This window comes from Aquarana catesbeiana, linkage group LG01 (genome assembly GCF_042186555.1).
Source record: "Aquarana catesbeiana isolate 2022-GZ linkage group LG01, ASM4218655v1, whole genome shotgun sequence".
Lineage (NCBI taxonomy): Eukaryota > Metazoa > Chordata > Amphibia > Anura > Ranidae > Aquarana > Aquarana catesbeiana.
The window spans coordinates 503,304,988-503,329,078 of record NC_133324.1 but is presented as its reverse complement, the minus strand read 5'-3'; the positions used below and the strand labels follow the sequence as shown (position 1 = coordinate 503,329,078).

The following is a 24,091-nucleotide window of genomic DNA, read 5'->3' as shown; positions in this document are numbered from 1 at the left end:
GAAAAAAAAAATCACATGTAGATACTATAAGGATTCACAACCTTAACTCAGTACTTTGTTGAAGCACTTTTGGAACCAATTACAGTCTCCCAAGCCCCTCAAGTCTTTTTGAGTATGATGCTACAAGCTTGGCACACCTATTTTTGGGCAGTTTCTCCCATTCTTCTTTGCAGGACCTCTCCATTAGGTTGGATGGGAAGCATCGGTGCACAGCCATTTTCTGATCTCTCCAGAGATGTTCAATCGGGTTCAAGTCTGGGCTCTGGCTGGGCCACTCAAGGACATTCACAGAGTTGTCCTGTAGCCACGCCTTTGTTATCTTGGCTGTGAGCTTAGGGTAATTGTTCTGTTGGAATATGAACCTTCACCACAGTCTGAGGTCCAGAGCGCTCTGGAGCAGGTTTCCTCCAGACATGATGCCTGCCATTCAGGCCAGAGAGTTCAATCTTTGTTTCATCAGACCAGAGAATTTTGTTTCTCATGATCTGAGTCCTTCAGGGGCCTTTTGGCAAACTCCAGACAGGCTGTCATGTGCCTTTTAGTGAGGCGCAGCTTCCATCTGGCCACTCTACAATATAGGCCTGATTAGGGAGTGTTGCAGAGATGGTTGTCCTTCTGGAAGGTTTTCTCCACAGAGAAATGCTGGAGCTCTCTCAGAGTGACCATCGGTTCTTGGTCACCTCCCTGACTAAGGCCTTTCACCCCCGATCGCTCAGTTTGGCCGGGCGGCTTGCTCTAGGCAGAGTCATGGTGGTTCCAAACTTCTTGCATTTATGGAGGATGGAGGCTACTGTGCTCATTGGGATCTTCAATGCTGCAGAAATGTTTCTGCACCCTTTCCTGATCTGTGCCTCAATACAATCCTGTCTCAGAGGTCTACAGACAAGTTCATGGCTTGGTTTGTGCTCTGACATGCACTGTTAACTGAGGGACCTTATATAGACAGGTGTGTGCCTTTCCAAATCATGTCCAATCAACTGAATTTACCACAGGTGGACTCCAATCAAGTTGTAGAACCATCTTAAGGATGATCAGTGGAAACAAGATGCACCTGAGCTCAATTTTAAGTGTCATGGCAAATGCTGTGAATACTTATGTACAAGTGATTTTTTTCGTTTTTTATTTTTAATACATTTGCAAAGATTTCAAACAAACTTCGTTCACGTTGTCATTATGGGGTATTGTTTTATAGAATTTTGAGGAAAATAATGAATTTAATGCATTTTGGAATAAGGCTGTAACATAACAAAATGTGGAAAAAGTGAAGCGATGTGAATACTTTCCGGATGCACTGTATATTGAATTTTTAAATGTAACTGTTGTTTGTATTGCTATTACAATGCTGATGTTGTAAAATGAAAGTGTATGCTGTGGTTATAGATCTCCTTTAAGCTGAATCTCTAAATGCTCTAATTAGAAATTAAAAGAACTTTTCCTCTGTAAAGAAGCTACCTCAGTGTAACCTCTGTTACAGTCCTGTCTGGGTGTGGCAGCAAGCGATATAGGCTTTTAACTTCAAAAGGTCATAATTACAACAGCAGAAGCTGTGAACAATGTATGTTTCCATTAAAACAAGTGTTGGTGGCTATTGTGTGTGTGTAGAGGGTTAAAGTGGTTGTAACCCTAAAAAAAAAAAAAAAAAAAAAAAAAAAAAGAAAAATCCTGTTCCCTTATAGCAGGTTAAACAGCACAGTGCTTGAGCTGTCTAACCTGTCTCTCTCTAAACTGTAAAAAACCTGGTTATATACTCCGAGTGAGGGGTGGTGGGATGGTGGGGTTTGTTGAAGGGGTGTGGTCTGAGGGTTTTTTTATTGTTTTTATTTTTATTTTTTTGGGTTTTGGTTTGGTGTGATTTTCTATTTTTGTGGTTTTGTCTGTATCGTGTCAATGTTGTTTTCATATAAAATAATAAAAAGGATTTGATTAAAAATAAAAAACTGGTTGATGCTGCCTGTTCCTGTGTCCCCCTATGTAAACTGACCACAGTAATCAGGGCTGCTGAGCCCTGATTACCGTGGTCAGTTTACGTGACTCTGTCATCCCGCTGCTCTCCTCTTTACCCCCATCCCTCCTTGCCTGTCAGCTCCTGTGTGAGCCACCTTCCCCTATCCTCCAGCCACTATTTTTTAAAGTAAAGTTAAATAAATATCACTGCCAGCCCCTCTGTTTTATGAAGCCATCCTAAGTGTTAGTGTAAAACTATGCCTCTAAATACCTCATCTCCGATCTGTTCTGGCCGGTCAGGTGACCTCCGGCTGCTCTTCTCCTCTGATCTAAAGGCTACAGCGGGAGGGGATCTCAAGCCCTCCCGCTCTAGCACTTAAATCGGAGGAGGTCACATGACCGCCCAGAAAAGATCAAAGATAACAAATTTAGATGCATCGTTTTACACTAATGCCGCATACACACGATCAGATTTTCCAACGGGAAATGTTGGATGTGAGCTTGTTGGCAGTAAGTCCGACCGTGTGTATGCTCCATCGGACATTTTTTGTCGGACTTTCTGCCAACAAATGTTTGCTAGCAGGTTCTCAAATTTTCCGCCAACAAATGTTTGTTGTCGGACTTTCCGATCATGTGTACACAAGTCCGTCGCACAAAAGTCCACGCATGCTCGTAATCAAGGACGAGCCAGAAGCGCTCGGTCCTGTAAAACTAGCGTTCGTAATGGAGATATCACGTATGTCTTGGAGGTCACTACGTTCGTAATTGTTAGCCAACATGTGTGTGACCGTGAGTATGCAAGACAAGTTGGAGCCAACACCCTTTGAACAAAAATCCACGGTTTTGTTGTCGGAAAGTCCGATCGTGTGTATGAGGCATAACACTTACACCATGTAGGATGGCTTCATAAAACAGAGGGGCTGGCAGTGATTTTTTTAAATTTTACAACCACTTTAATTGCTTGGATGATCTACCTTATTGACAATCACTGTAAGTCTGCTGGTGCTTAGATTGCGGTCTCATGAGCAGAAACATTTCTGCATAGGGTGAGGCTGCTATACTATTGTTGAAAAAAAAAAAAACTGAATTCATATTCTCCACCATAAACTGACATGACGTTCATTAATCCATTATTGCAATTTACAGATACACCACACTGCCAAAGGTATTGTGACACCTGCCTTTACATGAACTTTAATGGCATCCAAGTCTTAGTTCATGTGGTTTATTATTGAGTTGTCCCACCCTTTGCAGCTATAACAGCATCAAGTCTTCTGGGAAGGCTGTCCACAAGGTGCACCGTTTAGGAGATATTTACTGTAGATACAGCCGGTCACATCACCGACACATGCGCTCCTATGTGTCGAGTCCTATGCCGTAAACAGCGGCTCCCGTGTGCATGCGTGGGTGTGACGTCATTGCGGCTCCGGCCATTCACACAGCCAGAGTCAGCAAACTCAGAAGGAAGACCAGGTGAAGATGGAAGCGCCTTCAGCAATGACAGAGATTTGCTGGAGGGGCTTCGTTGTGAAGTAAGGTGCACATAATGTGCTAGTATGCAATGCATACTAGCACATTATGACATTGCCCTGCAGGTGCAGGTTGCAAAAAAAAAAAGCAGTTTACTATCACTTTAACCTGCTGCCCCAGGCACTGGCCTAAGTGTGGTATAATGATAAATACAGTCCAAGGATTATTTAATCAGCAGAAATTAATAGAGAAGACAAAAAAATTTCAGTTTGCAGTTATTACTTGATGCAATCAATTTTATACCATATGCTGAGCTACTGTTTTCCAAACAACCTGCTGAAAAGTAGTTGTGTGCTGTGGGCTGTATTTCATTTATTGTTATAAGGCACATAATACCTAATGCATTCGGGACCTCCCAAAAAATAGCGTTAAGCAGAAGGCACTCTATTTTTGCCATTCGTATCCTCTGACAGTTGTATGGTTTAGTTTCAGCTGGATAGCTTTCGAAGGACTCCAGACGTTAATGCTTAATGCTTTTGCCTACTTACAGTGCCTTGAAAAAGTATTATTCAAACCCCTTTAAAGCGGAGGTCCAGCTGAAAAAAAAAAATTAAAAGTCAGCAGCTACAAACACTGTAGCTGCTGACTTTTAATAAGCACACTAACCTGTCCAGGGTGCCCGCGATGTCGACTGCCCGAGGCCGATCCGTCCATCGGATTGGGTCCCGGCGCCCCCATTCAAACTAAGGGAAACAGGCAGTGGAGCCTTGCGGCTTCACTGCCCGTTTCCTACTGCGCATGCGAGAGTCGCACGACACTTTGTGAATGGCCGGCTGTGTGCTGGGACACACACAGTTCCCAGAACACAGCGTGTCCCATTCTCCAGAAGACAACGCAAGGAGGAGAAGAATGAAGATTACCGCGGAGTAGGAAGTGGCAGATTAGGATGATCTGCCTAGCAACAGCCATTTCTGGTAAGTAAAAAATTTATGTTTTTTTCTATTTTTTTTTCAGATTTTTAGGAGCATTTTTATGTAATTTCTTTTTTTTTAGGGTGGACCTCCACTTTAAATTTTCCACATTTTGTCTAGTTACAACCAAAAATGTAAATTTATTTTACTGGAATTTTATGTGATAGACCAACACAAAGTGGCACATAATTGTGAAGTGGAAGGAAAATGATAAATGGTTTTCAACATTTTTTACAAATAAATATCTGAAAAGTGTGGCGTGCATTTGTATTCAGCCCCCCGAGTCAATACTTTGTAGAACTACCTTTAGCCCTGGTTCACACTGATGCGATTTGGCATGCGATTTGACATGTCAAATTGCATGCCAAATCTGCGGCTATTGCCCGCAATGGAATCGTCGGAATCGGTACAACGACGACTTTGCGGCGCGCACCGATTCCCAAAAGTAGTTTCTTTACTACTTTTGGCAATTTCCGGTGCGGTTTCAATAGACATCTGTGCAGGAAACCGCACAGATGTCTCTGAAATCATCGGACCCACATGCGGGAATGAAATCGTGCGAGTTCAGCTGAGGCTGAACAAACGCTCTGACATTGGAAGCTCATGTCGCATGACACATGAAAATCAAAGTTTTCCTATGAGAGTCGTCTTAATTGGTCCAACACAAGTTGGTCCAACTTTGAAAATGCTCCCTGCACTACTTTGGTCTGACTTTGATCCTACTTCAGCCCATTGAATATCACTGAAGTCGGATCAAAGTTGGATCGCCGTCTTAACTGATCCAACTTTGGTATGCGACTTGTGCTCTGATGATCATGAAGGGAAACCCCACGCAAAAATGAAAAAAAAACAAAAAACGGCATGGGTTCCCCCTCCAAGACCATACCAGACCCTTCGGTCTAGCATGGATTTTTTTTAAGGGGAACTCCTTAAAAAAATAATGTGGGATCCCCCCAAAATCCGTACCAGACCCTTATTCAAGCACGCAGCCTTGGCAGGCTGGGAAAGGGGTGGGAACAAGAGAGAGCCAACCCCCCACCGGAACCATACCAGGCCGCATGCCCTCAATATTGGGGGTGGGTGCTTTGGGGAAGTGGGGGCCCTGTGACCCCCACACCAAAGCACCTTGTCCCCATGTTAATGAGGACAAGGGCCTCTTCCCGACAACCCTGGCCGTGGGGTCTGCGGGCAGTAGCTTATTGGAATCTGGAAGCCCCCTTTAACAAGGAGGTCCCCAGATCCCAGCCCCCCACCCTATGTGAATGAGTATGGGGTACATCGTACCCCTACCCATTCACCTAAAAAAAAAAGCGTCAAAAAGAAAACACAGTACACAGGTTTTTAAAGTATTTTATTAAGGCAGCTCCGGCTTCTCTTCCGACTCAGATGTCAGTCTGGCTTTGTGGCTTGTCTGCTGGGGCAAAACAAGTCAGGACTGGCTTCCCCATGTGTCGGGCTTCAAGTTGCTCTCACAGCACATAGGAGCATAAACTAACTAGACTCTACTAGAGAATGATATTTTGCGAACAACACCCTTCTTCTGCATTAGTGACACAGCTCCCATTTGTGTATATATATATACACACTACTGTGGAAACGTTTTAGGCAGGTGTGGGAAAAAATGCTGTAAATTAAGAACGAATAGAAGAGAAATCCAAATCAAATGAATATTTGATGTGACCACCCTTTGCCTTCAAAACAGCATCAATTCTTATACTTACACTTGCACACAATTGAAGGACCCCGGCAGGTAGGTTGTTCCAAACATCTTGGAGAACTAATCACAGATCTTCTGTGGATGTAGACTGTCTCACATTCTTCTGTCTCTCCATGTAATCCCAGACAGACTCGATGATATTGAGATCAGGGCTTTCTGGGGGCTAAACCATCACTTCCAGGACTTGTTCTTCTTTATGCTGAAGGTAATTCTTAATGACATTGGCTGTATGTTTGGCGGTTGTTTTTCTGCTGCAGAATACATTTGGGGCCAATCACACGCCTCCCTGATGGTATGGCATGATGGATAAATATCAGCCTGTATTTCTCAGCAATGAGGACACTATTGATCCTCACAAAATATCCAACTACATTTGCAGAAAGGAAGCCCTAAACTTGCAAGGAACCACCACCATGCTTTACTGTTGCCTTTCAGCAAACAAACTGCCTCCTGCTATAGCCAATTATTTCTAATTTTGACTCAGCCCAGAGCACCTGCTGCCATTTTGCTACACACCAGTTCCTATGTTTTCATGCATAGTTGAGTCGCTTAGCCTTGTTTCCACGTCAGAATTGAGGCTTTTTGGCCACAATTCTTCCACGAAGACCGCTTCTAGCCAGACTTCTCTGAAACAGTAGATGAATGTACCTGGGTCCCACTGGTTTCAGCCAGTTTTGTGCTGATGGCACTGCTGAACATCTTCCAATGACAACGGGAAGTAAGCATGATGTGTCTTTCATCTGATTCATTAAGTTTCCTTGGTCAACCACTGCGTCGACAGGCCTCAAGTTGCCCGTTGTCAGGGCTGGGCTCGGGCCCTTCCTTCTCTGAGCTGACCGCTCAGCTGTCGGCTAATTGCCAGCTCCCATCTCTCTCCACAGTTACCCAGCTGTTGTTGATCTCTGCCTTTGCCTTTGTCAACATCACAGAGACTTTCTCCTGCGTTCCTGTTGAAGATTTGCTTGGCTGACGTTCCTTCTGGCTCCTGATCCTGCTTGCTGTACTACTACGTTTATCTCTGGCTCTCTGACATTTGCTTGGCTGACTACCCAATCCGGTTACTGAACTATGGCTTGTTTAGACTACGCTTACTCTGTTTACCTTATTATTATTATTATTAAACAAGTGTGATTTAACTATACTTCTGTCTCGGTCTGATTCATGGTTCCTGATACCCGTTTCTTTGTGTTTCTTCAAAAGAGCTTGAACGGCACATCTTGAAACCCCCCAGTCTGCTTTGAAATCTTTGCCTGGGAGAGACCTTGCTGATGCAGTATAACTACCCCGTGTCTTGTTGCTGTGCTCAGTGTTGCCATGGTGTATGACCTGTGACATGAAACTGTCCTCCACAACCTCACCTTAGTAGCAGAGTTTGCCTGTTCCAGTTTTAAGCCTACTACGTACACAGCTGTTTCGGTTTATGACTGTGTTTCAACCCATATATGAAATTTCTGATCATAGCACTTGCTTGGTATAATTGGTTAAACATACACCTGACTCTAATCCAGTGGTCTCCACACTGTGGCCCTTTGCTTGCCTTTACTCGGCCCTTGGGGCACTATTCCTTCTACTGATACAAGACTCAATTCTGCCAACTGACATCAACAGTGGGACAAACCTTCTCCCATTGACCCTAACAACGGGGAGCTATTCCTCCCAATGTTGGGGCATTATTCCTCCCCCTAATATCAAATGTAGCGATGTTTACTACCACTGATGCCAGGAAAATTCCAAATTCCACTGGCCATAGTCCAGCCACCCTAAAGTCTGAAGGACTACAAACTGGCCCTTTGTTTAGAAAGTTTGAAGACCCCTGCTCTAATTCTTAAAAATTCCTGACTTTGTGTACAAAGCGTGCAAGTGTAAGAATTGATGCTGGTTTGAAGCCAAGGGATAGTCACACCAAATATTGATTCAAATTAGATTTTTCTTCTGCTCGCAAAACTTTGCATTTTGTAAATTGATAAAAGTAAACAATTAAAATATACTGTATTTTTTAAAGCATTCTTACTTCACAGCATTTCTTCACACTTGCCTAAAACTTTTCCACAATACTGTATGTATAGCGATATGTAATTATGGGCTTGGCCTACTTTTACTAAGCAAAATTAAAGAAGACAAAGTCTCTTACGTCAGTATTTCCCATGCAGAGGTTTCAGCTTCACAAGGCATAAGAAAAAACAGGTACCGAAAATGCAAAATGCTAAGCCACCTGCCTTTCTTCTTGGCAGAAAAATTGCTATTGGTACTGGTTCCTCAGACCGTATCCCCAGCTCTCCTGGTTTATCCAACCTTGTAGACTGTGGCATCCTGCTGCACAGTACCACTACTGACACCCTAGGCTCTCTCTCACTCCTCTGAGACTCACAGGCTCTCTCTTTACCCTAGTTGCCTCAGTACTCCTGGTCTCCCAGGCTCACTTAGCTTTCCCAACTTTCTCAGTCCTGTGAGCGAGGAATCTTGCCACGATGGGGTGCAGTCTTTGGAGCGGATGACATCTCTTAATGGGGCACACAGCTCTCTCCTGATGGGGGCCTGAGCCATGGCCAGTTTCTTGCTTATAACAAGTGTGCCCGCCTGCGCACCTACACAGCCTGCAGGTCTCCAGTAAGACCTGGACACCAGATTGGAGATTTCTTCCCACCTGAATCTCTTTGAAGCCCCATACCCTGATCCGGGATTACAAAACCTGGAGAACACTGAAACCCCAGTCTTCTTCTCGCAGCCACAATACTCTGCAGCCCCCTACTCTGCATAAATCACAAATCCTGTGTGTCCTTTTCTTATACTCACACAGTGGCAGGGCTTAGCATTGCAAAATATACATTTATATTTTTTAATTTTTTACTATTGTATTTGTCATTTGTTTACCTGACAAGGCTTTAACTGAATGGGTGACTCAGAACCAGAAGTCACATTATACCCTTCTTCAGAGCAGGGACTGGTAGATGGTGAAATAAGTGGGGAGAGTTCGTCATCCTGAAGGATGTCTTGTAACTTCTTTAACTGTAAATTGATAAAATGAGAATGAAGAGAAGAACGTAAACTAAAATGTTTGGTAATGAAATAAAAAAAAAAAGAAAGTAGTTGTATCCATTTATGGACAAATAAATTGTCTAGTACAACAAAATTTCTACATTTGTGCATTCTCCACATCACTAATAGAGGGCCGTTTACACCTAAAGGATAAAGCCAGGTTCACACCTTTGTACTGAGATAAAGTGTATGTTACCGCAACTCATGGTACCACACCTCACATGTGCCAGTATGCTGCAGTACCATTCATTTTGGCTGTCATTCCAAAGCATTAAAGTCACGCACTGTAATGCATAGTAACACACCACCGTGCATTGCATTCCCAGAATAGGGACAGGTAGAGTTTCCTGTGCACCTGGGTGCATTGGCATACCACTCAAAATAAATGGGCTGCAATATACTGTATTTTAAATATAAGTGCGTTAATGCATCACATACAGTGGGTAGAAAAAGTCTACACATCCCTGTTAAAATGTCAGGTTTCCGTGATGTAAAAAAATAATTTCAGCTTCAGCTAATTTCCACCTTTTAATGTGACCTATAAACTGTACAATTTCATTGAAAACAAACTGAAATCTTTTTTGGGGGGGGGGGGGGGGGAGTAAAAATAAAAAACTGAAATAATGTGTTTGCATAAGTGTGCAAACCCTCTTATAACTGGAGATGTAGCTGTGTTCAGAATTAAGCAATCACATTCAAACTCATGTTAAAAAGGGGGTCAGTACACACCTGCCATCATTTAAAGTACCTCTGATTAACCCCAAATAAAGTTCAGCTGTTCTAGTAGGTCTTTCCTGACATTTTCTTAGTCGCATCCTACAGCAAAAGCCATGGTCGGCAGAGAGCTTCCTAAGCATCAGAGGGATCTCATTGTTAAAAGGTATCAGTCAGGAGAAGGGTACAAAAGAATTTTCAAGGCATTAGATTTACCATGGAACACAGTGAAGGCAGTCATCATCAAGTGGAGAAAATATGGCACAACAGTGATATTACCAAGAACTGGACGTCCCTTTTATGAAAAGACTAGAAGAAAACTGGTCAAGGAGGCTACCAAGAAGCCTACAGCAACATTAAAGGAGCTGCAGGAATATCTGGCAAGTACTGGCTGTGTGGTACATGTGACAACAATCTCCCGTATTCTTCATATGTCTGGGCTATGGGGTAGAGTGGCAAGACGGAAGCCTTTTCTTACCAAGAAAAATATCCAAGCCCGCCTAAATTTTGCAAAAACATATCTGAAGTCTCCCAAAAGCATGTGGGAAAATGTGTTCTGGTCTAATAAAACAAAGGTTGAACTTTTTTGGCCATAATTCCAAAAGATATATTTGCCACAAAAACAACACTGCACATCACCAAAAGAAACCCATACCCACAGTGAAGCATGGTGGTGACAGCATCATGCTTTGGGGTGGTTTTTCTTCAGCTGGAACAGGGGCCTTAGTCAAGGTAGAGGGAATTATGAACAGTTCCAAATACCAGTCAATGTTGGCACAAAACCTTCAGGCTTCTGCTAGAAAGCTGAACATGAAGAGGAACTTCAACTTTTAGCATGACAACGACCCAAAGCGTACATTCCAATCAACAAGGGAATGACTTCACTAGAAGAATATTAAAGGTTTGGAATGCCCCAGCCAGAGCCCAGACCTGAATCCGATTGAAAATCTGTGGGATGATCTGAAGAGGGCTCTGCACAGGAAATGCCCTCGCAATCTGACAGATTTGGAATGTTTTTGCAGAGAAGAGAGGGTAAATATTGCCAAGTCAAGATGTGATATACTCGACCCCAAAAAGACTGAGTGTTGTAATAAAATCAAAAGGTGCTTCAACAAAGTATTAGTTTAAGGTTGTGCACACTTATGCAACATATTATTTTAGTTTTTTTATTTTTACTTCCCTCCACCTAAAAGATTTCAGTTTGTTGTTCAACTGAGTTGTACAGTTTATAGGTCACAGTAGCCTCCCTGGCTGTATGATTATGTCATATTTTTTCATCTCAAAGCAGTACATTGTTTTGTATAGAAATTTGGCGCTTTATATTGTAGGCCTGTAATTCTTAGTAAAAACTCACTTAAATCTGTCCAAACAGGGGGCATGGTCAAGATGGACGGGTGTGACTGGAGCTCCGCACCTGGATGGCTAAATTATCCGGTTTTAAGGGATCTACGGCATTGCTAACTTGCTGGAGAGGAGCTGACTAGCACCGGGTATGAAAAGGGGGAATTCTGGTTTGCAACGCAAGCGACAACCGGCTCCCAAAACCCCTCCATCATCCCGGGGGCCCACGTGCACCTTAGCTTGCCAGCATGGCGTCCCAGACTGAGCAGCCTGAGCCATCTCCTATGGGGACTGAACAGTTTACTGCCCTCATGCAAGCCATCACGGGCTGCCAAACTATGCTCACGGCAAAGATAGAACAAATGCAGGTGGAGATGGGTCTGATCAGGCAGGACATGGATAAGCACTGCGATAGACTGTCAGAGGCGGAACGGAGGGTAGGAGATACGGAGGACACGATCCGTGTACATGGCGACTCCCTCCGCACGCTACAAGTTAAGATGAGAGCAATGGAATCCCACACGGAGGACCAGGAGAACAGGAACCCGGAAAAACAACCTCCGCTTGGTGGGCCTCCCTGAGGGGGTTGAAGGCCGTGATCCTGCGGCCTACACGGTACTACTTCGCTATCGATCGGGCGCACAGGATGCCTTCGGTCAGGAGCCCACCTGGAATGCCACCGAGAACCTTCATTTTCCGGTTATTGAATTTTCGTGATCGAGACCTTGTCCTGAGGGAGGCGCGAAAGATGGGGGAGCTACACCACGAAAATGCAAAGATCACGCTGTTTCCAGACTAGTCGTTGGAAACACAGTGACTCCGCAGGACCTTCGACCAGGTTAAGGCCCAGCTCCGCACCAAAGGTTTGAAATACAATATGATGTTTCCAGCCCGACTCCGTGTCGTGGATGGTGAGGCTACTAAATTCTTTACTTCCCCGGAGGAGGCATCCCGCTGGATTGGATCTCTGCCCCGGGACCGTTAAGTCTCTTCCCTGAGGTTGCCCCCCTCATGTGTCCCTCTATGACTACAAGGCCTGCTAGAAGGGTGCCCCCCCCTGTAACTCTGGCACTTTCTCATCCACCTGGAAAGGGGTGCTGACCCTACGGCCTGCAGCTATATGACATCTGACCAAGACTGCCTGAGATTATCTGGGGCGGGTAGAGACCCCCCGCCGCTCACTGATCCGAGGGGACCCTTCTTCACGCGGCCAGATGGAGCTGACTTTTTACCCGTGCTGAGGTCTGCTGTGGCCTACGCGTGCTTTTGGCTACCGACTACACAGATGCTCCACGCTACGGGTCTCCCTCCCACAAGGTGGACTGATACCCCTTATCCATATTCTCTGGGTGACTTGGGGACGCTCTTAATTTACCCATGGGGACAGATGTGGGGAGATGGCGGGATCATGGGAAATGAGGCCTCTGCAGAATCAGCCAAGACTCATAACTTTCCTGATCACCTGCCCTGCCGGTCTGCCCCCCCGTACCGGGTGCTATTTTGTCCACCCCGCCAGTGCCGGATGAGTGGAGATGGGGATGAGGGGCAGAGGAACCTCCTCATATAAATGTCCCTTGTTATACATAAGGTTAAGTTTTTGTTTTAATATGTTTTTTCTCACAACCTTTCTATCCATTTAAGGTGCCTTAGATCTCACTGTAACTAAGTTGGAGCCCTTAGCTAGATCTAAGAGTATGTTCATGTTCAAAGCAGGGAGATATGTTACCCATGATGTGATCCCTTACTCATGTGTTGCCTCCAGGAAGTGCAATCTGCGGAGCCTCCTGCTCCCCCCCCCCCTTCAATAGGAGCTGTGTCCTTGGTGTGCTTTCTGCACTGTATTGCCCCCATAGGAGACTTTCCTATCTATGTATCAGGAACCATGAATCAGACCGAGACAGATGTATAGTTAAATCACATCATTAATAATAATAATAATAATAATGATAATAATAATAATAATAAGGTAAACAGAGTAAGCGTAGTCAAAATAAGCCAGAGTTCAGTAACCGAATAGGGTAGTCAGTCAAGCAAATGTCAGAGAAACAGAGATAAACACAGAACTACAGTAAGCAGGATCAGGAGCCAGAAGGAACGTCAGCCGAGCAAGTCTTCAACAGGAATGCAGAAGAACGTCTCTGTGATGTTGACAAAGGTGAAGGCAGAGATCAAGTGAGCTGGACGACTTTAAGTAGGCAGGACTGACGAGCAGAATCGAAAACAGCTGGGTAACTGTGGAGAGAGATGGGAGCTGGCAATTAGCAGACAGCTGAGCGGCCAGCTCAGAGAAGGAAGGGCTGAGCCCAGCCCTGACAGTACCCCCTCCTCAACGACCCCTCCCCCTCGGAGGACCACCGGGCTTGAGGAAAAAACGTCTATGGAAATCACGTAGGAGGACAGGGGCATGTACGTCCGAGGATGAGACCCAAGAGCGTTCCTCCGGACCATACCCCTTCCAATGCACCAGGTACTGTATGCTCCCACGGAACCTACGGGAGTCAACAATGGATAGTACTTCATACTCCTCATGGTTCTTAACCTGTATAGGGTGAGAACGTGGCACCAAGGTGGTAAAGCGATTGCAGACCAAAGGTTTCAATAAGGAGACATGAAACACATTTGAGATGCGCATACCAGGAGGAAGGTCCAAGGCGTAAGCCACTGGGTTAATCCTGTGAAGGATATGGAAAGGCCCAATAAAACGAGGTGTGAAATTCAAAGAAGAAACACGAAGTCAGAGGTTGCGAGACGACAGCCAAACTCTGTCCCCAACCTGGTAGGAAGGTGCAGGCAGGCATCTGCGGTCAGCATGGAGTCTGTACCAATCATTAGCATGTTGCAAAGCCTCCTGGACTTGTGCCCAAGTGGACCGAAGACCACGGAGATGCTCCTCTAACGCAGGAATACTCTGTGGAACAAACGAGTCAGGCAACATGGCAGGTTGGAAACCATAATTCGCCATAAACGGGGACAATCTGGAAGCAGAATTCAAGGCACTGTTGTAAGCAAACTCTGCCCACGGTAATAGATCTGACCAGCTGTTATGATGGTCAGAAATAAGAATTGCTCCAAGGACTGATTGGCTCGTTCTGTGGCCCCATTAGACTGCGGGTGATACGCAGAGGAGAAAGCAAGCTGAATTCCCAACTGTGCACAAAAGGCTCACCAGAAGCAGGAGACAAACTGACTACCACTGTCCGAAACAATCACCTTGGGTAGCCCATGTAAACGAAAGATCTCCTGAGCAAAAATGGAAGCCAGTTCCTTAGAAGTGGGCAGCTTCTTAAGTGAAATACAATGACACATCTTTGAGAACCGGTCAACCACCATAAGGATAACAGTGATGCCTTGGGGGTTGGGTCACCCCACAAAGAAATTGTCACAGAACGTCCCATACTCCACTTGAGTGCTTCCATCAGTATACCACTTTCTTGTAGTCTGGATACAGATATCAGATATTCCAACCTCTCTGAGCACAAAACAAGGCGACACTTGCTTGTTGCTAACATGGACTATATTTTTTTTAGAATCAAAATTACAAGACTTTATATGCCGTTGGAACCTCCTCTAACAATACAACTGTAACCTAATTAACATGAGCTAGTTTACTAAATCATTTACCCAGACTAAGTGACTACGTCTCCTAGCTCATTGACTATTCAACACACATTACCATAAACATCAACACAGGGTTAATTAGAACAAACAACAATGAGTTGAATACCCTTAGAACCTGTGATAGGCCAGACTAAACTCATTTACATTAAACACATTAGAGCTGACATCAGACAGGTGAGTGGAGTTGATGACATTAGCATCTTCTCACAGTATGAGTCCCAACAGTATGACTCAGTCACTATTGCTACTATGGCAAATACAGGGTCCCCAGAGTCTGTGTGTCCTGGGGGACAAGGACCCGAAGCCAAAGTAACAACACCTCAAGGGTACCCCAAATGCCAGGGCCCATAATCTGTAGGCAAGAGGCTCACATTCAGTCCCCTCCAAAAGCCTCTATCCCGGGTGAGTCTGTCACAGAAATCCATAGACAGGTGGGTTCAGGGCCTCTCTCCATTGGGTATGGGTTGTAGGAGGCCCACTAGAAGGTGTCATGGAGTCTTACTTTGAGCACACGTGGAACAGGCAGCTACGAAGGCAGTTACATCAGCTCGTAGACTAGGTCACCAGAATTGTTGGGAAATGGCCCAAAGGAGTTGATTCCTCCCAGGGTGGCCAGCTGCCTTGGGAGAATGGTAAGTCTAGAGCAGGGCAGTACTGAGACTCTCTGGGACAAAGCAGCGGTCACAAGGTTTCTCAGGAGAAGCATGGACCTGAGCAGCAAGAATTTTATCACCCAAAGGAGAAGTAAGACTGGTGCGAACCGTAGGCAGAATACGATCAGGAGGAATCACAGGAACCGGGACCGACTCCAACTTGGAAGTGGAGGAAAATTGTTGTGACAAAGCATCAACCCTTACATTCTTAGTACCGGGTAAGAATGAGACAACGTAATTGAAACTTGACAAGAAAAGAGCCCATCGCGCCCTTCTGGGAGAGAGGCGCTTAGCCTCAGAGAAGAATGTGACATTCTTATGGTCAGTAAGAATGAGAACCGGCAGAGTGGTACCTTCAAGGAGATGCCTCCATTCTTTCAGGGTTAAAATGATCGCCGACAGCTCTCTGTCACCAATTTCGTAATTGCACTCTGCAGGTGACAATTTCTTGGAAAAGTAGCCACATGGATGCATAGCGCTTTCAGAGTTAGGACGTTGAGACAGAAGGGCGCCAACACCAGTCTCAGAAGCATCAACTTCTAGGATAAAAGGCAACGTAGGATCAGGATGTGCCAACACAGGAGCAGAAACAAAGGCAGCTATGAGACTCTCAAAGGCCTTAATGGACTCCGGAGATCAACTCTGTGGGTTATTTTCCTTTCTGGTCATATCGGTCAGGGGCTTGAACAGAGACGAGAAGTTACGAATAAGCTTCCGGTAATAGTTGGCAAAGCCCAGGAAATGCTGCAGAGGACATAAACCCACAGGTCGGGGCCACTGTAGGATTGCTGAAAGTTTCTCTGGGTCCATCGAAAAACCAGCAGTGGAAATGACATAGCCCAGGAATTTAACCTGTTCACGATGGAACTCACACTTCTCCAGATTACAATAGAGATTGTTTTCTCTTAGTTTTTGAAGCACACGACAGACATCTGTGTGGTGGCTCTCCAGGGACTTGGAAAATATGAGGATATCATCGAGATAAACCACCACACATAACTGCAACAACTCTCAGAGGACATCGTTAATATATTCCTGGAAAACTGCTGGGTGTTACAAAGGGCAAAAGGCATTACGAGGTACTCATAATGGCCTGTTCTGGTACTAAACGCAGTTTTCCACTCGTCGCCCTCCTTAATCCGCACGAGATTGTATACCCCTCTCAAATCAAGCTTCGTGAAAACCGTTGCTCCCTTGAGGCAGTCAAATAACTCTGTAATCAACGGAATCGGGTAGGCATTCCTAATCGTGAAATATTTGAGACCCCTCTAAACAATACATAAGGTCTCAGTTCACCGCTCTTCTTCTTCACAAAGAAGGAACCAGCACCAGCAGGAGACGAGGATTTGCGGATGAAACCTCGATAAAGTGCGTCTGCAACATACTCCTCCATGGCCTTATCCTCCAAGACCGGCAAAGCGTAAACCCGGCCACGAGGGGGTATGGCACCAGGTTGAAGATCAATTGCACAATCATAAGGCCGTGTGGAGGCAAACTACCAGCTTGACCTTTGTCAAAGACATCGCTAAAATCGCGGTACTCCTCCGACAGGGAGGAGAGTGAAGAGGTGCACAGGACCTTGGCTACCTTCTGGAAGCATGTCTCACTGCATTGTGGTGACCAGGAGAGAACCTCAGCACAGAGCCAATTAAAAGAGGGGTTGTGCCTCTGTAACCAAGGATAACCAATAACCAGTGGAAACCTAGCTAAGGAAATAACTTGGAATTTGATTATCTCATGGTGAAGAGTCCCTACGGCCATGGACAACGGAACCATGGCCTCTGCCTGCCCATGTGACTCTCATGAGTCACATGGGCAGGTTGTAGAGGTCTTCCATAAAGAGCCTCAATGGCAAGTTAAGTGTCACACAGCTGCAGTGGAATCGAGTGCTGTTCTGTCCACCAGATGTCTTGCAGATGTTTTATACTGGTTATTTGTACCTTATTTGTACCTGTGTTGTTAAATTTACATGCAAAATGTGTAATCTACTTAAGACAATCATATGTGGTGTGCAGGCTCCATCTAGCATTCCTTTTTGGTATTGCTGCAGTTCTGTTTCTTTGTTTATTTGTATGTGTAACTAAGGAAGTTGTCAGCAAGCAGGGAATTCTGGGTAGAATCTTATCAGGAAGTGAAACAGCCACCATTTTGTGAGAAGACATTCAGGAAACAACACATGTATTTCTCTATCTATCGCCATCACCCCTTAGAGAACTTAAAAATTTCACCTGGCTTGTTCTAATAAAACTGAGATCAAAGAAATACGATATCTACAGTTACATAGTTACATAGTAGGCGAGGTTGAAAAAAGACACAAGTCCAACCTATGTGTGATTATGTGTCAGTATTACATTGTATATCCCTGTATGTTGCGGTCAATCAGGTGCTTATCTAATAGTTTCTTGAAGCTATCGATGCTCCCCGCTGAGACCACCGCCTGTGGAAGGGAATTCCACATCCTTGCCGCTCTTACAGTAAAGAACCCTCTACGTAGTTTAAGGTTAAACCTCTTTTCTTCTAATTTTAATGAGTGGCCACGAGTCTTGTTAAACTCTCTTCTGCGAAAAAGTTTTATTTCTATTGTAGGGTCACCAGTACGGTATTTGTATATTGAAATCATATCCCCTCTCAAGCATCTCTTCTCCAGAGAGAATAAGTTCAGTGCTCGCAACCTTTCCTCATAACTAAGAACCTCCAGACCCTTTATTAGCTTTGTTGCCCTTCTTTGTACTCGCTCCATTTCCAGTACATCCTTCCTGAGGACTGGTGCCCAAAACTGGACAGCATTCTCTAGGTGCGGCTGGAGCAGAGTCTTGTAGAGTGGGAGAATTATCGTTTTATCTGTGGAGTTAATCCTCTTTTTAATGCATGCCAATATTCTGTTTGCTTTGTTAGCAGCTTGGCATTGCATGCCATTGCTGAGCCTATCATCTACTAGGACCCCCAGGTCCTTTTCCATCCTAGATTCCCCCAGAGGTTCTTACATAGTTACATAGTTACATAGTAGGTGAGGTTGAAAAAAGACACAAGTCCATCAAGTCCAACCTATGTGTGTGATTATGTGTCAGTATTGCATTGTATATCCCTGTATGTTGTGGTCATTCAGGTGCTTATCTAATAGTTTCTTGAAGCTATCAATGCTCCCCGCTGAGACCACCGCCTGTGGAAGGGAATTCCACATCCTTGCCGCTCTTACAGTAAAGAACCCTCTACGTAGTTTAAGATTAAACCTCTTTTCTTCTAATTTTAATGAGTGGCCACGAGTCTTGGTAAACTCTCTTCTGCGAAAAAGTTTTATCCCTATTGAGGGGTCACCAGTCCGGTATTTGTAAATTGAAATCATATCCCCTCTCAAGCGTCTCTTCTCCAGAGAGAATAAGTTCAGTGCTCGCAACCTTTCCTCATAACTAAGATCCTCCAGACCCTTTATTAGCTTTGTTGCCCTTCTTTGAACTCGCTCCATTTCCAGTACATCCTTCCTGAGGACTGGTGCCCAGAACTGGACCGCATACTCTAGGTGCGGCCGGACCAGAGTCTTGTAGAGCGGGAGAATTATCGTTTTATCTCTGGAGTTGATCCCCCTTTTAATGCATGCCAATATTCTGTTTGCTTTGTTAGCAGCAGCTTGGCATTGCCTGCCATTGCTGAGCCTATCATCCACTAGGACCCCCAGGTCCTTTTCCATCCTAGATTCCCCCAGAGGTTCTCCCCCCAGCGTATAGAATGCATTCATATTTTTGCCACCCAAATGCATTATTTTACATTTTTCTACATTGAACCTCATTTGCCATGTAGTCGCCCACCCCATTAATTTGTTCAGGTCTTTTTGCAAGGTTTCCACGTCCTGCGGAGAAGTTATTGCCCTGCTTAGCTTAGTATCGTCTGCAAATACAGAGATTGAACTGTTTATCCCATCCTCCAGATCGTTTATGAACAAATTAAATAGGATTGGTCCCAGCACAGAACCCTGGGGCACCCCACTACCCACCCCTGACCATTCTGAGTACTCCCCATTTATCACCACCCTCTGAACTCGCCCTTGTAGCCAGTTTTCAATCCATGTACTCACCCTATGGTCCATGCCAACAGACCTTATTTTGTACAGTAAACGTTTATGGGGAACTGTGTCAAATGCTTTTGCAAAATCCAGATACACCACGTCTACAGGCCTTCCTTTATCTAGATGGCAACTCACCTCCTCATAGAAGGTTAATAGATTGGTTTGGCAAGAACGATTCTTCATGAATCCATGCTGATTACTGCTAATGATATCGTACGTATTACTAAAATCCTGTATATAGTCCCTTATCATCCCCTCCAAGAGTTTACATACTATCGATGTTAGGCTAACTGGTCTGTAATTCCCAGGGATGTATTTTGGGCCCTTTTTAAATATAGGTGCTACATTGGCTTTTCTCCAATCAGCTGGTACCATTCCAGTCAGTAGACTATCTGTAAAAATTAGGAACAACGGTCTGGCAATCACTTGACTGAGTTCCCTAAGTACCCTCGGATGCAAGCCATCTGGTCCCGGTGATTTATTAATGTTAAGTTTCTCAAGTCTAATTTTAATTCCGTCCTCTGTTAACCATGTAGGTGCTTCCTGTGTTGTGTCATGAGGATAAACACTGCAGTTTTGGTTACTGAAGCCCCCCGATTCACTCGTGAAGACTGAGGAGAAGAATAAATTCAATACCTTCGCCATCTCCCCATCCTTTGTAACCAGATGTCCTTCCTCATTCTTTATGGGGCCAATATGGTCTGTCCTCCCTTTTTTACTGTTTACATACTTAAAGAATTTCTTGGGATTTTTTTTGCTCTCCTCCGCTATGTGTCTTTCATGTTCTATCTTAGCTGTCCTAATTGCACGCTTACATTTCTTATTGCATTCTTTATAAAGTCTGAATGCTGAGGATGATCCCTCAACCTTGTATTTTTTGAAGGCCTTCTCCTTTGCTTTTATATGCATTTTTACATTGGAGTTAAGCCATCCAGGACTTTTGTTCGCTCTTTTAAATTTATTACCCAATGGGATACATTGGCTAATGCCCTTATTTAATATGCTCTTAAAGCAAACCCATCTCTCCTCCGTATTCTTTGTTTCTAATATTTGTTCTCCCCCCAGTGTATAGATTGCATTCATATTTTTGCCACCCAAATGCATTATTTTACATTTTTCTACATTGAACCTGATCTGCCATGTAGTTGCCCACCCCATTAATTTGTTCAGATCTTTTTTCAAGGTTTCCACATCCTTCTGAGAAGTTATTGCCCTGCTTAGCTTAGTATCATCTGCAAATACAGAGAATGAATTGTTTATCCCATCCTCCAGGTCGTTTATTATTAAATAGGATTGGTCCCAGCACAGAACCCTGGGGAACCCCACTAGCCACCCCTGACCATTCCTAGTACTCCCCATTTATCACCACCCTCTGAACTCACCCTTGTAGCCAGTTTTCAATCCATGCACTCACCCTATGGTCCATGCCAACGGACCTTATTTTGTACAGTAAACGTTTATGGGGAACTGTGTCAAATGCTTTTGTAAAATCCAGATACACCACGTCTACGGGCCTTCCTTTATCTACAGTTATTGGGATGAGAAGGTTTAGTTATCTGCTCCTTGAGACAGAACAGTGAAATTTTTAAGCTGACCTCTGAAGGAAGATAAGCTGACTTCGGAAGGCTGTACAGCCCGGGGCTACGCAATACCCATACAGTCAGAAGCCTTAAAGATACAGGCCTGTGGCAGGCGAAGCATGCAGCCACGCTACACAGAGACGCGCTCTGTCAAGCAGCAACGACACTAAAACGGTCTCTATACAGCAAGACAGCTTCTTCCCCACAGCCATGTCTCACAGTGGGACATCTTCCTACAAAACATGTTCACAAGCAAGCTCATCTAAGTCATCTGTCGCAAATGCAGCAGCTATCGGCCATTCAAAAGCTGAAGCAGCAAAAGCCAGGGCCGCATTCACAGGCCAAGAGTTGCAGACGAAAAAAGAAAAGGCCCGCTTTGATGCAGAAAATATGAGACAGGAACAAGAGAGAGAGAAGGAAAGAGTACGCTTGGAGCAAGAGAGAGAGAGAGAAGGAAAGAATACGCTAGCAGTAGATAGAGACGCTGACGCCACCATTGCAGAAGCAGAAGCTTTAGAAGCAGCCGCCTACGCTGAGCCAAGACTAGGCAGCAGCATATCGGGTCTAGAAGAGGACCAACAAGATTCTTCACAACGCACGTCAGATTATGTCCACCAGCACTGGGACTCAAGCAGCATCCCACAACAAGAAATTAAATATGATGTCAGTGAGTCACATCAAATAAAGGAGTCACAAGATGACCTGGGACCCCAATGCTGCAAGCAAGAAAAATCTGACAGAGTTCCAGACTTTCCAGTTCAAACCAAACCTTCTACTCCACAAGGTACCCAGCCTTCATACAAGCATCAAACACCAGTCTTCACTCCAAAGGTGTATGCAACGAACAGGTACAAACTGCCAACCTTATGTAAGTTTGAACCCAGCGCGCCTAAAGAAGAGACTTTTACCAGGTATGCCTTTACACCGCACCACAATACACCAGCAGCCTACCCCAATGCCAATCAGGCTACTGTAGACTTTGCCAAGTTCCTGGCCAAAAGAGAGTTAGTTACCCAAGGACTTGTCAAATTTAGTGATCGCCCTCAACACTACAGGGCATGGCGACCTGCTTTCCAGAGTGTCATTCAAGGTCTAGATCTATCCTGCAGGGAACAGTTAGAACTCCTCGTAAAGTGGCTTGGCAATGATTCTGCTGAACATGCCAAAAGGATCAGAGATATTAATATAAACCACCCTGAGATAGGCCTTGCAAACATCTGGAACAGACTGGATAGATGTTATGGCTCACCAGAGGCTATAGAGAGTACACTGTGTAAAAGGATAGAAGACTTCCCAAAAATACCTAGCAGAGGTTACCCAAGACTCAGAGAATTCAGTAACCTGTGTATGGAGTTACAAGTTGCTAAAGCAGAAGGAGACTTTCCTTGCCTTTCTTATCTTGACTCTGCTAGAGGTATTAACTCCTTAGCACAAAAACTTCCTTATGAGTTACACGAAGGATGGATTACTCATAGCTGTAACTACAAAGGAAAACACAATGTGCCTTTTCCACCCTTTAATAAGTTTGTGGACTTTGTAGACAGACAAGCAGGAATGAAAGATGACCCCAGCTTCATTTTTCCAGTGTCTTATACCACTTCTTCTGGCCCTAAACAACTCAGAGCTCCAGTAGCAGTGCACAAAACTAACATTTCTTCCCACAGATTTGCAGAGTCTCAGCCAGAGGATCAAGACAGCGACCCTACTAAGTTCTGCCCTCTACATAAGATGCCACATCCTCTTCTGAAATGCAGAGCCTTCAGGGCAAAGACCATCCAGGATCGCAAAGCTTTCCTCAAAGAGAACAACATCTGTTACAAGTGCTGCTCTTCGTCCACACATTTCGCCAAGGACTGTAAGGTCAGTGTCAAATGTACAGAATGTGACAGCACAGAGCACAACACAGCTCTACACCCAAGGCCTACTCCAAGAACTTTCCCACCTGTTCATAGGGACAAGGAGCAAGGCAGGGAGACCAAAGACTCTAGCACAGACGCCATAGCAATCACTTCACAGTGTACTGAAGTTTGCAAAGGAAGTACAGGTGGCAGATCCTGCTCTAAAATTTGTCTTGTGAGAGTTTATCCAAAAGGACACAGAGACAAAGCAGTCAAGCTCTACGTCATCTTGGATGATCAGAGTAACACCTCAAAGACTCAGAGGAATGTTGGTACTTACCTATATTTGGGGTCTATCACCCTAAGAAGCCAGGGCAGATTAGAGTGGTGTTCGATTCTAGCGCCAAACATGAGGGTGTCCCTCTAAATGATGTCCTCCTCTCTGGCTCTGACCTTAACAACAGACTATTAGGAGTACTTCTTCGCTTTCGCAAAGATTCAGTCACTTTCATGGCAGACATACAGCAAATGTTCTATTGCTTTCTTGTTAAAGAAGAACACCAAAACTTTCTGAGGTTTCTCTGGTTCAAGGACAACAACCCCTCTGGAGACATCACAGAATACCGCATGAGGGTGCACATATTTGGCAACAGTCCTTCCCCTGCAGTTGCTATATATGGCCTCAGACATTGTGCTAGAGTGGGAGAGTCAGAGTTTGGGTCAGATGGCAGACAGTTTGTGGACAAGGATTTCTATGTAGACAATTGCTTGAAATCACTACCCACAAATGAAGCCGCAATCAGTCTCCTCAAAAGAACTCAGGCAATGCTTGCGTGTTCCAACTTAAGACTCCACAAGATTGCTTCCAACAGTAGAGAAGTTTTAGAAGCCTTTCCTGTCCAAGATCGTTCTAACGAGTTAAAGGACTTAGATCTAGGCACAGACTCACTTCCCATTAAACGCAGCCTTGGTTTGCTTTGGGACTTAAGATCTGACACGTTTACTTTCCAAGTAAACACAGAAGAAAAACACTTTGCCCGTAGAGGTGTCCTGTCTACCATAAACAGCCTGTATGATCCCTTAGGCTTTGCAGCACCGGTCGCCATTCAGGGTAAAGCACTACTGAGAGACTTAACCTGTGAGTCGCTA

At 44.7% G+C, this 24,091-nt stretch overlaps 1 protein-coding gene across 5 annotated transcripts in view; it reads right to left on the bottom strand.

Annotated features, from left to right (window-relative positions):
- Positions 1–24,091, bottom strand: part of USHBP1 (USH1 protein network component harmonin binding protein 1) — a 227,914-nt gene that overhangs the window by 116,660 nt on the left and 87,163 nt on the right. For all 5 annotated transcript variants that reach the window (XM_073593094.1, XM_073593111.1, XM_073593120.1 and 2 more), the window contains one exon: positions 8,974–9,108. In XM_073593094.1, the coding sequence (XP_073449195.1) occupies positions 8,974–9,108 (135 nt within the window). The remainder of the gene's footprint in view (positions 1–8,973; positions 9,109–24,091) is intronic.